The sequence below is a fragment of the Taudactylus pleione genome, unplaced genomic scaffold (assembly GCF_031769625.1).
Source record: "Taudactylus pleione unplaced genomic scaffold, aTauple2 ptg000285l, whole genome shotgun sequence".
Lineage (NCBI taxonomy): Eukaryota > Metazoa > Chordata > Amphibia > Anura > Myobatrachidae > Taudactylus > Taudactylus pleione.
In genome coordinates, this window is record NW_028284687.1 from 950780 (window position 1) to 967881 (window position 17102).

Genomic DNA, 17102 nt, shown 5'->3' on the forward strand with positions numbered 1-17102 from the left:
AGAGTATATAGGCCAACACTGGGTGTACATGGGGCATGTACAGAGTATATAGGCCATCACTGGGTGTACATGGGGCGTGCACAGAGTATATAGGCCATCACTGGGTGTACATGGAGCATGTACAGAGTATATAGGCCATCACTGGGGGTACATGGAGCATGTACAGAGTATATAGGAAATCACTGGGTGTACATGGGGTGTGTACAGAGTATATAGGATATCACTGGGTGTATATGGGATGTGTACAGAGTATATAGGCCATCACTGGGTGTACATGGGGCGTGTACAGAGTATATAGGCCGTCATTGGGTGTATATGGGATGTGTACAGAGTATGTAGGCCATCACTGGGTGTACATGGGGCGTGTACAGAGTATATAGGCCATCACTGGGTGTACATGGGGCGTGTACAGAGTATATAGGCCATCACTGGGTGTACATGGGGTGTGTACAGAGTATATAGGCCATCACTGGGTGTACATGAAGCGTGTACAGAGTATATAGGCCGTCACTGGGTGTACATGGGGCGTGTACAGAGTATATAGGCCGTCACTGGGTGTACATGGGGCGTGTACAGAGTATATAGGCCGTCACTGGGTGTACATGGGGCGTGTACAGAGTATATAGGCCGTCACTGGGTGTACATGGGGCGTGTACAGAGTATATAGGCCGTCACTGGGTGTACATGGGGCGTGTACAGAGTATATAGGCCGTCACTGGGTGTACATGGGGCGTGTACAGAGTATATAGGCCGTCACTGGGTGTACATGGGGCGTGTACAGAGTATATAGGCCGTCACTGGGTGTACATGGGGCGTGTACAGAGTATATAGGCCGTCACTGGGTGTACATGGGGTGTGTACAGAGTATATAGGCCATCACTGGGTGTACATGGGGTGTGTACAGAGTATATAGGCCATCACTGGGTGTACATGGGGCATGTACAGAGTATATAGGCCATCACTGGCTGTACATGGGGCGTGTACAGAGTATATAGGCCATCACTGGGTGTACATGGGGCGTGTACAGAGTATATAGGCCATCACTGGGTGTACATGGGGCATGTACAGAGTATATAGGCCATTACTGAGTGTACATGAAGCGTGTACAGAGTATATAGGCCATCACTGGGTGTATATGGGATGTGTACAGAGTATATAGGCCATCACTGGGTGTACATGAGATGTGTACAGAGTATATAGGCCATCACTGGGTGTATATGGGGCATGTACAGAGTATATAGGCCATCACTGGGTGTACATTGGGCGTGTACAGAGTATATAGGCCATCACTGGGTGTACATGAAGCGTGTACAGAGTATATAGGCCGTCACTGGGTGTACATGGGCGTGTACAGAGTATATAGGCCGTCACTGGGTGTACATGGGGCGTGTACAGAGTATATAGGCCATCACTGGGTGTACATGGGGCGTGTACAGAGTATATAGGCCATCACTGGGTGTACATGGGGCATGTACAGAGTATATAGGCCGTCACTTGGTGTACATGGGGCATGTACAGAGTATATAGGCCATAACTGGGTGTATGTTATTTGTGTTGTCCCAGTAGACCTCAGCAATCAGATTGGGAAAAGACGTGGTTGACTCACATTTCTGGATCATCTAGTCCAGGGGTTCTCAAACTTTTTTGCTCTGGGACCCCGTCTAACCATAAAAATTATTACAGTACCCCAGCAAGCTACTGCAGAATGACTGCCACACATGCATGGTCAGCAGACCGCTCATGCACAGTAGCACTATGGAGACGCAAAACTGAAGTGAGGTATCTGCTAATGCAGGGTCAGAACTATGAGAGACAATGGAGGCACCTCCTCTATTGCCCAGAATATAGTCACCCCACTTAAGGCTATTCTATATTAGTGTTTTTGTGCATATGTGATAGATAGATAGATATGCACCACATTTATTTTCCCTTTTGTTTTAGGGGGGCACCAAATTATAACTTGCCTCCAGGCATCTGGTATGAACTTACGCCACTGCACTAATGCGACAATTTCATTTAGACATTGCAGGGACGAGCTCCTTTCGAAGCCCCTGTCCATGCAAGGTGAGGCAGAGAGTGACTGGGGAGACAGTGGGTGACTGGGGAGGCAAAGGGTGACGTAGGAGGCAGTGGATAACAGGGAGAAGCTGTGGGTGACATGGAAAAAGTGTGGGTGATAGTGGCAGAGGGTGGCATGAAAAGCCAGAGGGTGACTGGGGAGGCAATAGGTGACATAGGAGGCAGTGGATAATAGGGAGAAGCAGTGGGTGACAGGGAGAGGCAGTGGATGTTGGGTGGAGAGGCAGTGGGTGGCAGGGAGAAGCAAAGTATGGCAGTGGGTGAGGGGGAGGCAGTTGGTGGCAGCGAGAAGCAGCAGGTGATGGGGGGAGGAAGTGGGTGAAAGAGAGATGCAGTGGGTGGCAAGGAGCAGCAAACAGAGTCAGGGAAGACAGTGGGTGACTGGGGAGGCAAAGGGTGACATAGGAGGCAGTGGGTAACAGGGAGAATGAGTGGCTCACATGGGGAGGCAGATGGTGACAGAGAGAGACAGTGGGTGGCAGGGGCTGACTGGATGACAGGGAGAGACAGAGGGTGATAGGGGGGAGGCAGATCATGGCATGGAAAGGCAAAGAGTGACTGGGGAGGCAATAGGTGACATAGTAGGCAGTGAGTAATACGGAGAAGCAGTGGGTGACAGAGGGAGGCAGAGGGTGTCGGTGGGTGATGGGGAGGCAGTGGGTGGCAGGGAGAAGCAGAGGATGGCAGTGGGTGACAGGAGGTGGCAGTGGGTGGCAAGGAGCGGCAAAGAGTGGCAGGTAAAACAGTGGGTGACTGGGGAGGTAGTGGGAGGCTAAGGGTGACATAAGACACAGTGGGTAACAGGGAGAACCAGTGGGTAACACGGAGAACCAGTGGGTGACAGTGAGAGGCAGAGGGTGACAGGGGGAGGTAGTAGGTGAGAAAGACAGAGGGTGCAGTGCATTTCAAGGGGGAGGCAGTGGATGACAGGGGGGAGGCAATGGGTTTTTAATAAATTTGTTTTTTTCTGTTCCCCCCTCCAGTTCCCACACTGTGTGCTCCCCTGTTCCCCCATAGGGTCTGTGCTCGGCACTCCCTCATTCCTCCTCCTGCTGAAGTTTCTTCTCCCTACACAGCAATCAACACACATTCTGTGTCCTCCCACCCTGGCAGCAGTGGTCCCCCAGGCTGCACTTACTTAACGACATCTGCACAGACTGCAGAGAGAGTCTGGCAGCTGGCTCTTCTGAGTCTGTCTGCTGCTGAGGCTTGCTGCCTGTGTGTAAGTTTCTGCTGCTGGGCAGGACAGGAGAAGCTGAGCACTGGGGTGGGACGGGGCTGCCTGATGACTCCTCGGATCTCTCAGCCAGTGATCCGAGGAGTCTGAAATAACAGACAGTTCAACTGGTTTCACTCTCCTCAGAGGGGTCATCAACCTCACCCCATGTGAGTCGCGACCCCAAGCTGAGATGGCCGCGACCCACTTTGGGGTCACGACCCACAGTTTGAGAATTGCTGATCTAGTCCATCAGAACCCAGACTCCAAACCAAGAGTTCAGACCACCTCTCTGCAGTCTTATTGACCCAAGGTGAAGCTAAACTTCTTTAATGTACTTGCTGGGAATCCATAGTCACTGAGGTGTGGCAGGCACTGTTGTTGTCACTTGCAGGTAAATCACACAGACGCTGGGAAGAGGCAGCCACTGCTTAGATGTAACTTGCAGGGATTACTCAGACGCTGGGACACGAGGAGCTGGAACACACAGGAAGATGAAGTACTCACTAGAACGCTATAGCTGGCATGGAGTGAAGGGCTGGCTGTAACTTATGCGATGCAGGATCCAATCAAAGGCATTTCCTGCAGAGAGCCCTTCCTAATGACTGCTAGTGTGCACCTGAGCTGTGCACACAAACAAGACATGATTAATTAGTGTGCAGCTGAATCCAGCACACAGACAAACAGCTAGAGCTGTATACATACAACACAGGAATCCGGCTGCCTGCAACAGTCGGAACATGGTTCAGGACAAACTGCAGTATCCCAGTGACAACTATAGCTGGGACCTGCCACCAAGATGATCCGCTATCGCGGATCCTAACAGTACCTCCCCTTGAGTGTGGACTCCGGACAACCCAATAGGACTAAGGGGAACTGAAAACAAGAAGGTCTAACCAAGGTAAGTCCAAAAATATTGTCAGAACTGATGGTACCCTCAATCAATGGAGTTTCTTCGTCTACAGAGTTGTAATCAGAGTTAGAATCCACATCCAAAGGAAGGATTATGGTGTTCTTCTCAGAGACAGATGGTACCGGAAAAGAAACAATTAGATTGGGCACAGGCAGAATGTCCAACGGCCTGGATGGGTATTGGATACAATAGATCAGATTTACTCAAAACTCATTTGCAAGATTAATATAAAGAGGTAAGGCCAACAGTTAACTTCCTGGTTGGAGACCTTGAAGAATACTGTGCTATGATCAACCTGAGACTGAAAGTCCTCAGAAGCCTGGTTCTTACGAGCTTTACTCTTTTTGTTGGTGTGTTGGTTTATCAAAGATTTTCTGAGCTAAGTGATAGGCGGTTCTTTGGCCGATTAGGCAGAATTTCCAGAAGAGTCAGAAAGGTTTATGTCAGGACCACCAAATCTTCTAATAACGGCATTATTGAAGGCTTGTAAATCTTGAATAGGATCATTGAACCAAATAAGTGGCTTAACCCATCCCAAAGCCTCCCTTGTGAAGGACATAGCCAAGCATCCTATGTTCTCAGCTGGAGTAAAAAGTGGAGCTACTTCTAGACACTGAAGCATCAGATCCTGATATTGTTCTAATATTCCATCAAAAATGACTAGGTCAAGGTCTTGGTCCGGAACAATGGATTGAGAGTCTTTAGAAGGATGATGTGAATTTCCTGCTAAAATAACTGATTAGTATTTCTTTCCAGACTTTACAGGGTGCAGTGACCCTCCCAGGACTGACAGGTCAGAAGTTTTTTCAGAAAATGAATGTTTAGAAGTCTTTTCAGAAACTGGATATTCAGAAGTTTCATTTGGAGACAAGGGATGACCCACCCCCTCCAGGGGTTTTGACTGGAATCACTCCCTCGGGATACCACAAACCGGTATTTATACAAGAGTATAAAGCCTGGGAAACAAGAACATGAGTCATTTGCCCTTGAAAAAGTCCCAGGAAGGGACAAAATGCTTTGGAATCACCCACATAAGACACTATTTTTCCATTTTAATTCTAGTTGCAAGCATTTGTATTTTAATTCTGTATAAATAAAAGGTTATACTTACCACCATGCCTCCTTTCAAGTACAGCCTACCGTGTTTCCCCGATAATAAGACACTGTCTTATTTTTTTTTTTGGTAAAAAAGAAAACCATAGGGCTTATTTTGAGGGTAGGGCTTATTTCCAGCCCCTGTTTTTGAATGCGGCCGGTGCCTCTCCCTCCCCCCGTTGTTGAATGCAGCTTGTGCCTCTCCCCCCGTTGTTAAATGCAGCCTGTCCCTCTCCCTGTTGAATGCAGCCATTTCCCTACTTACCTTTACAATAAGAATCCGGAGGCGGCTCCTTCCTCCACGATCCGCGGCTCCTCCGATGTCCACCTCGCCCTTCAGAGTCGCGCCGTGACATCATGACGTCACGTGCGCTGACTCCAAAACAAGCTTTATTGAAAGCTTGTTTTGGAGTCTGACTACGGTACTGTAAGCTGGTGGAGGAGTGGCCCGAGCGGGCCGGGCAGCCTCCTCCAGCTCTATCATTTAGTATTTCATGTGGGGGGCGGAGCTGGGGGCATTTTAGTGTAGTGCAGGGACCGGGAAAAATTTGGATTTTATTAGGTCTTATTTTCGGGGTAGGTCTTATTTTGGATCATTCTTCAAAAGTAAGGATAGGTCTTATTTTCGGGGTAGGTCTAATTATCGGGGAAACACGGTAGTACTCATTCCACATACCCGCACACTACCAGCTTTAGGAGTGCACAGTAACAAGGACTGGGTGGACCAGCAGACATCCTTTGGAAAGTACCATCCATCCAACCTACTGTCTGCATTATTGTGTCCACACCACACTTCTTATTCCTGAGGTACCAGCGGGCTGGGACAGAGGCAGACACCCATTCCTTTTATTCCCATGTACTTGGCAAATTTTATTAAATTTCTAGCACTTGAAAAACATCCTTCATCACAGGAAAAATCTAGACCAACCAATACTGAGTTGACCGGTAACTATTTTGAAATAATATCAATACCAACCCAACAACATAATTTAAAAATCTAATAATTCAATTTTATATATACATCTAATAGTCTATTTCATATATAGAATTTTTAAATATAGAATTAAAAACACGTTTTAACATAACTACATCTCTCTATTCATTATATATATATATATATATATATATATATATTATATATATATATTGTCAATATTTTGTCAATAAATAAAAAATTAGGCCTTATGTTAAAAGAAGAAAAAAATGTATTTTTTTAGGTCTAATACTTGATAACCATCAATTATCAAAGTAAAAATCCAGAACGACTCCTGTGTAGTTCGGTAAATATTTTGAATTCTTAACAAGTCTAAGCTAACAACATGATTTATCAAGTTAATATTTTAGTTTTGTATAAACATATATTATAATGGTCTAATTAAAATTTGTATCTGTACATTTCACACATATGAATGTATGTGTGTGTATATACATATATATATATATATACACACATAGTATATATATATAAGCTGCTCTCCTTGTGTTTTTTTTTTTACTGATTTTTTTTACTTTTTTAAAGAAATGTGTTGAATCCTGTTTTTATATAATATGCAATTTGTCTCTATTTCTTCTTTTCCTAATATACTTGAATATTAAATCCTTTATATTTTAAAGTATTTATTGTTGTTTGCACAATTTCCTGCTGTTTTGCACGTGATATATATTGAACTGAAAAAAAGAAATTATTACAAGACACACTTATTTTTGATCAACTGGCTAGTCACTCCAAGGTCAACTTCATATACAAACATTAACACTATTAGTATCATACCAATACTATTTATTTATTGATAAGAGCTGACGTCCATACCCAGATTTTATGGTCTATATTTAGGTATACTACTCATTGGTGCTTATTCCACTGATTTTTTATATATATATATATATATATATATATATATATATATATATACTGTATGTACTGTATATATACTGTGGGAAAAAATATTTAAACACCTAGCAGTTTTAACCCGGCACAATCTGTAATGGCTGCCTGATGGAAGGAGTCGAAATAAGCCATAACCAGACTTGTCCGCCACAATACTTTTAGCTTGCTTACCCAAATTAATTTAATATATAAAAAGGGAAAATTAGGTGCGCTTAACGCTTAAATACTGTTTAGTGTAGGCACTTGCTGCTGACACCAGAGGGATTTCTGCATATAGCTCTTAGAGATCGACACCAGTAATTCTTTCTGCGGCCTTGATTACTTTCTCCAGTCTGTTCTTCTCCTGTTTAGTTGTTGATCCAAACCACACAGTGATCAACGTACAAAGGACAGACTGGATTATTGCCGTATAGAAAAGAATTAACAATTCCTTCGGCTGTCTCAAAAAATACAACCTTTGCTGTGTGCTTTTTCACAATAGCATCTGTGTTGGATTCCCACTTCAAGTCCCTGGATATTACCGAATAATGGAATATGCTGCGCTGTATAAGAAACTGTTAATAAATAAATAAAAATTATATATATATTATATATATATATATTTAATATGTTTATTTAAATGGTATGTTACTATATGATACATTTGTTCTAGATATGAAATATAGACTTCTATTCACATAGATATTATCTTTTTATTTAAAAAAAAATTTGTACTGTATTGTATCTCCTGTTTCAAAATATTTAATTGAATATTTAATTGGATATAAATCTATTTGAAAAACAAACAAGTGTAAGAGCTAATTTTAACCTATGACTTGAATTCACATGAGCAAAGGCAGCAATTTCATCCATATATTTCAAGGGTATTAAAATTTGTAATCCTAAACAAAGGAGGGTTACTTCTTGCTATATAAATGTCAATTGGATATTTATTGCAGGAACTTGTCTGTCAGGTTTCAGAAGAAAACAAATACACAAGAATGCAATTTGTACAGTAACTGAAATGATGTCATAATGGAAAAGAAATATCAATAGATAAATAAAGAGCCTGTGACAGGAGAAATATGCTTACTGAGGTTTATTCTTTGGATAAATATTCTCACTTGCAAATATACAAAGTGTCACATGAGTAACTCCACTTACTTAGGGCATGGAAAAGGTTTCTCACCTGTGTGACTTCTCTGATGTCTAACAAGATATGATTTCTGAGTAAAACATTTCCCACACTTTGGACATGGAAATGGCATCTCACCTGTGTGATATCTCTCATGCGTAACTAGATGTGATTTCTGGGTAAAACATTTCCCACACTCAGAGCATGGAAATGGTTTCTCACCTGTGTGAAGTCTCTGATGTTTAATAAGAAGTGATTTCCTTGTAAAACATTTCCCACACTCAGAGCATGGAAATGGTTTCTCACCTGTATGACTTCTCTGATGTATAACAAGATCTGATTTGTATCTAAAATATTTTTCACACTCAGAACAAGGAAATGGTTTCTCACCTGTGTGACTTCTCTGATGTGTAACAAGATGAGATTTATTTGTAAAACATTTCCCACAATCAGAACATGGAAATGGCTTCTCACCTGTGTGACTTCGCTTATGCTCAACAAGATTTGATTTATGTGTAAAACATTTCCCACACTCAGGACATGGAAATGGTGTCTCACCTGTGTGACTTCTCTGATGTTTAACGAGAGATGATTTGTATGTAAAACATTTCCCACACTCAGAACATGGAAATGGCCTCTCACCTGCCTTAGCTGGCTGATTGGTAATAAGCTTTGTGTTCTGTGATAAACATTTGGCATCTATAGAACAGGGAAATATTTTATCTACTGTACGAGATGTAACAGATGCACCAATATCAGAGTTATCAGGAGAACATTTCCTATGATCAAATGATAAATCTGAACTGTGAGGTACTGGAGGTATAACTGATGTAATTGGGTTTTCTCCTGGACAATCTCCATCTATTTCAAAATTTTGAGTTATAACGAGATGATCCTCTGAGACACTCCGGCTGCTACATCCATCTGCTGGGAATAAATTACATATATGGAAATATGAATGTTTGCCAACAACAAGATTCATTTTACAATAAAGACTGTGGTGAATGTCCCCAAACTGCCATGAAATGCGCAGATGTTGGGGCAATATATAAATATTAATTGGCAACAATATATATACAGTATATATATATATATAGAGAGAGAGAGACGGAGACAGAGAGAGGTTTACATGCTTATTTTAACAATTTGCAATTTACTTTGTGACTTTAAAGGATGGGGTGTCTAATGTAGAGCTGAATTGTGCTTTACATTACTAATCTATTATTTACAAATGAAATAGATGCTAAAAGCATGTGAAAAAAAATACCACCTATGCAACACCCTGGGGTACAACACTACAGTGCCAAAGGTCATGGGATAGATGCCTAGTATCGTATAGGACCCCCTCTAGCCCAGCCAGTTGCAGCAACTCGACGTGGCATTGATTCCACAAGTGGACAGTAGATCTCTGAAGAGATGTTGCCCCATGCCGTTTGGATAGCTTCCCACAGCTCCTTGATATTTAATGGGGAGTATCTTGAGTACAAATGGACCTCTCCACCACGTCCCACAAATGCTTGACAGTGTTCATGTCAGGCGAACGTGGTGGCCATGTCATTCATCGGAACTCTCCAGAATGCTTCTCAAACCAATAATGGACAACTTGGGACTGATGACACAGTGTATTATCCTGCTGGAATATTCCATCATTGTTGGGGTACAAGAAGTACATTAAGGGCTGCAAATGGTCATTAAGCAAATCTAGCGATTATCGGTCAATGACGTGTTCAGGCAGACCAGCAGACCCAAAACATGCCACGTGAACACATCCCACACCATTATGGTACCACCACCAGCCTGCACGTTGCCTTGTTGACAACTGGTCTCCATGGCTTAATGGGGTCGGCACCACACCCGAACCCTACCATCAGCCCAAAACTGGAACAGTGACTCATCGGACCATGCCACATGTTGCCAGTCCACCAGGGTCCAATTAGTGATGTTACGGGACCAGGTGAGGCACTGTATCTGGAGTTCTAGTGTTAGCAGGGGCACTCTGGTGGATCTTTACTCCCATATCGCATAGAAGCTAAAGAACGCTGCACTGACCTGCTGGATATGCATCTGGTACCACCTGCATTGAATGTGATGTGAGCCAGTGTTGTTTGTCTGTTACCACGGACAATTCTGGCCAGACGCCGCTGGTTACAATAATTAAGAACTCGAGGTCGGCCACTGCGTTGTCCATGGTGGATAGTAATGCCTTCCATGAGGTATTCTGGGTACACATGTGACAGTGTAGATCGATGAATGTTGGCACAACATTGGAAATGGAATGTCCCATTTGTTGGGCACCTATTAGCATGCCCTTTCGAACTCCGATAATTCACGTCGCCTTGCCATGAGCAGCCTAACTGGTGTTCAAACTGACTGACAAGATATCAGCTGTGATCTGACGCAGGTCTGGGTAGTTCCAAGATGTCACAGTATGGTGATGTCATCTACCATAACCTTAATAAACTGCTTATGCCATGAGTTGTCACTAGCCCATACCATGGCCACTAGTGAGGGAGAATAGGAGGCTGTATAGTGTGTGGGCTTCACCAGTACAGGATGGGGCTGCTAAGAGTTAACACTAGCCCATACCACAGCTACTGGTGAGAGAAAATAGGAGGCTATAGAGCGTATGGGTTTCACCAGTACCAGCTGTGGATGATAATCACTAGCCCATTCCACAGCCACTTGTGATAGAGAATAGGAGGCTAAATAGTGTGTAGGTTTCCCCAGGACTGGCTGGGATGCTAGGAAATATCACTAGCCCATACCACAGCCACTAGTGAGGGAGAATAGGAGACTATAGAGCATGTGGCTTTCCCCAGTACAGGCTGGGGCTGCTATGAGTTATCACTACCTCATACCACGGCCACTGGTGAGGGAGAATAGGAGGCTGTAAAGTGTGTGGGTTTCCCCAGTACCACTTGGGGATGCTATGAGTTATCACTACCCCATACCACGGCCACTGGTGAGGTAGAATAGGAGGTTGTATAGTGTGTGGGTTTCCCCAGTACCAGCTGTGGATGCTATGAGTTATCACTAGCCCATACCACAGTCACTTGTGAGGGAGAATAGGAGGCTGTATACTGTGTGGGATTCCCTAGTACAGGCTGGGGCTGCTATCAGTTACCACTAGCCCATACCACGGCCACTGGTGAGGGAGAATAGGAGGCTGTAGACTGTGTGGGTGTCCCCAGTACCGGCTGGGGCTGCTATGAGTTATTACTAGCCCAGACTATGGCCACTGGTGAGGAGAATAGGAGGCTGTATAGTGTGTGGGTTTCCCCAGTACTGGCTGGTGCTGCTATGAGTTATCACTAGCCCATACCACGGCCACTGGTAAGCGAAAATAGGAGGCTGTACGGTGTGTGTTTCCCCAGTACCGGCTGGGGCTGCTATGAGTTATCACTAGCCCATACCATGGCCAATGGTGAGGGAGAAAAAAAGGCTGTATAGTGTGTGGGTTTTACCAGTACCAGCTGTGGATGCTATGAGTTATCACTAGCCCATATCACGGCCACTGGTGAGGGAGAAGAGGAGGCTGTAGACTGTGTGAGTTTCCCCAGTACCGGCTGGTGCTGCTGTAAATTATCACTAGCCCATACAACGGCCACTGGTGAGGGAGAATAGGAGGCTGTATAGTGTGGGGCTTTCCCCAGTACAGGCAGGGGCTGCTATGAGTTATCACTAGCCCATACCACGGCCACAGGTGAGGGAGAATAGGAGGCTGTAAAGTGTGTGGGTTTCCCCAGTACCACTTGGGTATGCTATGAGTAATCACTAGCCCATACCACGGCCACTGGTGAGGGAGAATAGGAGGCTGTATAGTGTGTGGGTTTCCCCAGTACCGGTTGAGGATGCTATGAGTTATCACTAGCCCATACCACAGTCACTTGTGAGGGATAATAGGAGGCTGTATGTTGTGTGGGTTTCCCCAGTACAGGCTGGGGCTGCTATCAGTTACCACTAGCACATACCACGGCCACTGGTGAGGGAGAAAAAAAGGCTGTATAGTGTGTGGGTTTTACCAGTACCAGCTGTGGATGCTATGAGTTATCACTAGCCCATATCACGGCCACTGGTGAGGGAGAAGAGGAGGCTGTAGACTGTGTGAGTTTCCCCAGTACCGGCTGGTGCTGCTGTAAATTATCACTAGCCCATACAACGGCCACTGGTGAGGGAGAATAGGAGGCTGTATAGTGTGGGGCTTTCCCCAGTACAGGCAGGGGCTGCTATGAGTTATCACTAGCCCATACCACGGCCACAGGTGAGGGAGAATAGGAGGCTGTAAAGTGTGTGGGTTTCCCCAGTACCACTTGGGTATGCTATGAGTTATCACTAGCCCATACCACGGCCACTGGTGAGGGAGAATAGGAGGCTGTATAGTGTGTGGGTTTCCCCAGTACCGGTTGAGGATGCTATGAGTTATCACTAGCCCATACCACAGTCACTTGTGAGGGATAATAGGAGGCTGTATGTTGTGTGGGTTTCCCCAGTACAGGCTGGGGCTGCTATCAGTTACCACTAGCCCATACCACGGCCACTGGTGAGGGAAAATAGGAGGCTGTAGACTGTGTGGGATTCCCAAGTACCGGCTGGGGCTGCTATGAGTTATCACTAGCCCATACTATGGCCACTGGTGAGGAGAATAGTAGGCTGTATAGTATGTGGGTTTCCCCAGTACTGGCTGGTGCTGCTATGAGTTATCACTAGCCCATACCACGGCCACTGGTAAGCGAAAATAGGAGGCTGTATAGTGTGTGAGTTTCCACAGTACCGGCTGAGGTTGCTATGAGTTATCACTAGTCCACACCATGGCCACTGGTAAAGGAGAATACGATGCTGTAGGGCGTGTGGGTTTCCCCAGTACCAGATGAAGCTCCACAAGAATCCACCACTTGCAGTGTCAGTAGAAGTCACCAAAATCCTCCTGAGCAGAATTGTTTTTCTAGCAAATGAGATGTTTCTCCCTTAGTAGCTTACCCATGCTCAAATGAATCCCTGAGTGAAAGTTTCAGGACAGATGTATTATCTCACACACGTTGTGACCTTCACATCACAACGCACACCCATAACATGCATCACTCTATATGTACTATAATAGGTAAGTGTAGAGATTGCTCATATTTCTGGGCAGGTAAAACACAGTGACATGATGTAAGAAGGAGCACAGGAGCCTAATAGGGGCTGATGGCTCCTGATGTATGAGATACACCAGAGAGTGTGGGGAGGAGACTGGTCAGATCTCTGGGCTGGTAACACACAGTGACATGATGTGAGGGGGAGAGCAGGAGTATAATAGGGGCTGATGGCTCCTGATGTATGAGATACACAAGAGAGTGTGGGGAGGAGACTGGTCAGATCTCTGGGCTGGTAACACACAGTGACATGATGTGAGGGGGAGAGCAGGAGTATAATAGGGGCTGATGGCTCCTGATGTATGAGATACACAAGAGAGTGTGGGGAGGAGACTGGTCAGATCTCTGGGCTGGTAACACACAGTGACATGATGTGAGGGGGAGAGCAGGAGTATAATAGGGGCTGATGGCTCCTGATGTATGAGATACACCAGAGAGTGTGGGGAGGAGACTGGTCAGATCTCTGGGCTGGTAACACACAGTGACATGATGTGAGGAGGAGGGCAGGAGTATAATAGGGGCTGATGGTTCCCGATGTATGAGATACACCACAGAGTGTGGGGAGGAAACTGGTCAGATCTCTGGGCTGGTTACACACAGTGACATGATGTGAGGAAAAGATATTGCCGTAGTGAGTGAGCAAGGAGAATATGTGACTCTTTTCTACAATAAGTGTTAACTACACACCTGTGCTGATATCTGTAGGGATTTCCTCCTCTTTACACTTCTGATCACCTTCTTCTCCCTCTGTATTTTCTGCTTTTATATCAGTCACATACATCTCTTCTTCTCTTTTTATATCAGTCACATATGTCTCTTCTTCTCCCTCTATATCTTCTGCCTTTATATCAGTCACATACGTCTCTTCTCCCTCTATATCTTCTGCCTTTATATCAGTCACATACGTCTCTTCTTCTCCTTTCATATCTTCTGCTTTTATATCAGTCACATACGTCTCTTCTTCTCCCTCTCTATCTTCTGCCTTTATATCAGTCACATACGTCTCTTCTTCTCCCTCTATATCTTCTGTCTTCATATCATTCACATATGTCTCTTCTTCTCTCTCTATAAGTTCTGTCGTATTAGCAGTCAGATCTTCAGCCTAAATAACCCACAAAATGGTCAAAGAACACTTAAGTAATAGTTGATTTCATTAATTGATATGACACAGCATAAAATTAGTGTATAAGACACACACAGCTTCTCTACAGATCATATAGTGACAGTCACAGTTGTATATTGGTGAGATGCTACATTCCACCTACCTGATGCTCCAGTGGGATCCTGTGATTCTCCGCTGTACAATCTTGTGAATAAAGAGGACGGGGACATCTCTCTGGGCTATTTCTGTTACTGGGTCCACACAGTGACTGAGTACATTGTATATATGTGATTATCAGGTGATGTGTGTATATAGGAGGCCCCCATACCTGCTCTCCCCTGTACATTAAATGACAGTCTCCTCTTACCCAGTGATGTGAGAGGCCAGTGAGTCTCCATCATCACGTCCTTGTACAGACCCTTGTGTTCCTCTATATACTCCCCCTCCTGCATGGAGACATAGACAGTGACATCCTGACACCTTATAGGAACCTGACACACACAATGATACAGTCATCACCCAGACACATCCCCTGGTGTTACTGTATAATGTTCCATTCTAAGCAGTCACCTCTCTAGTCAGCAGCTGAATAATCTTGTTGGTGAGTTCCAGGATCTTCTGGTCATTGTCTCTCTCATGTAGCAGTGAGTGAGGTGGAGGTACCGTGATTGAGCTCTGGGTCTTGCTCAGTCCTCCTGACACATAGGTGACTCAAGCTCAACGGATGTCTTCTTCACTACTGTGTAATGCTGTGTATTGGGGGAGCCACCAAATCACTGCATATACTCACAGATACCCTCACCTCCCCAGTTATGTTCCTGTATTATTACTATAGATATAAGTGATGCCACAGTGACACTTCCAGATCCCCTCACCTCCCCAGTCATGTCCCTGTATTATTACTATAGATATAAGTGATGTCACTGTGACACCCCCAGATCCCCTCACCTCCCCAGTCATATCCCTGTATTATTACTATAGATATACAGTCAGGTGCATAAATATTGGGACATTGACAGAATTTTCATATTTTGGCCTCTATTCACCACCACAATGGCTTTGAAATGAAACAAACAAGATGTGCTTTAACTGCAGACTTTCAGATTTAATTTGAGGGTAATTACATCCAAATCAGGTGAACGGTGTAGGAATTACAACGGTTTCTATATGTGCCTCCCACTTTTTAATGGGCCAAAAGTAATGGGACTATCAACTCAAAAGCTATTTCATGGACAGGTGTGGGCTATTCCCTCGTTATTTCATTATCAATTAAGCAGGTAAAAGGTCTGGAGTTGAGTCTAGGAGTGACATTTGCATTTGGAATCAGTTGCTGTCGACTCTCAATATGAGATCCAAAGAGCTGTCACTATCAGTGAAGCAAGCCATCATTAGGTTGAAAAATCAAAACAAACCCATCAGAGATAGCAAAAACATTAGGTGTGGCCAAATCAACTGTTTGGAACATTCTTAAAAAGAAAGAACGCACCGGAGAGCTCAGCAAAACCAAAAGACCCGGAAGACCACGGAGAAAAACTGTGGTGGATGACAGAAGAATTATTTCCCTGGTGAAGAAAAACCCCTTCACAACAGTTGGCCAAATCAAGAACACTCTCCAGGAGGTAGGTGTATATGTGTCAAAGTCAACAATTAAGAGAAGACTTCACAAGAGTGAATATAGAGGGTTAACCACAAGATGTAAACCATTGGTGAGCCTCAAAAATAGGAAGACCAGATTAGAGTTTGCCAAACAACATCTAAAAAAGCCAATACAGTTCTGGAACAACATCCTATGAACAGATGAGACAAAGATCAACTTGTACCAGAGTGATGGGAAGAGAAGAGTATGGAGAAGGAAAGGAACTGCTCATGATCCAAAACATACCACCTCATCAGTGAAGCATGGTGGTGGTAGTGTCATGGCGTGGGCATGTATGGCTGCCAATGGAATTTGTTCCCTTGTATTTATAGATGATGTGACTGCTGAAAAAAAAGCAGCAGAATGAATTCTGAAGTGTTTAGGGCAATATTATATGCTCATAGTCAGTCAAATGCTTCAGAAATCATGGGACGGCGCTTCACAGTGCAGATGGACAATGACCCGAAGCATACTGCAAAAGCAACCGAAGAGTTTTTTAAGGCTAAAAAGTGGAATGTTATGCAATGGCCAAGTCAATCCCCTGACCTGAATCCGATTGAGCATGCATTTCACTTGATGAAGATAAAACTGAAGGGAAAATGCCCCAAGAACAAGCAGGAACTGAAGACATTTGCAGTAGAGGCCTGGCAGAGCATCACCAGGGATGAAACCCAGCGTCTGGTGATGTCTATGCGTTCCAGACTTCAGGCTGTAATTGCCTGCAAAGAATTTGCAACAAAGTATTAAAAAGTGAAAGTTAGATTTAGGATTGTTTAGTTTGTCCCATTACTTTTGGCCCCTTAAAAAGTGGGAGGCACATATAGAAACCATTGTAATTCCTACACCGTTCACCTGATTTGGATGTAATTATCCTCAAATTAAATCTGAAAGTCTGCAGGTAAATCACATCTTGTTTGTTTCATTTCA

At 44.3% G+C, this 17102-nt stretch overlaps 2 protein-coding genes across 2 annotated transcripts in view; one reads left to right on the forward strand and one right to left on the reverse strand.

The window, feature by feature from the left end:
- LOC148512031 (uncharacterized) overlaps nucleotides 1-17102 on the reverse strand; it is a 188596-nt gene that overhangs the window by 134975 nt on the left and 36519 nt on the right. The window contains exon 8 of the mRNA XM_088482266.1: nucleotides 8360-8779. Within this exon, the coding sequence (XP_088338392.1) occupies nucleotides 8360-8779 (420 nt within the window). The remainder of the gene's footprint in view (nucleotides 1-8359; nucleotides 8780-17102) is intronic.
- The window catches only part of LOC148512032 (uncharacterized), a 136609-nt gene that overhangs the window by 74954 nt on the left and 44553 nt on the right, over nucleotides 1-17102 (forward strand). The window lies entirely within an intron of this gene.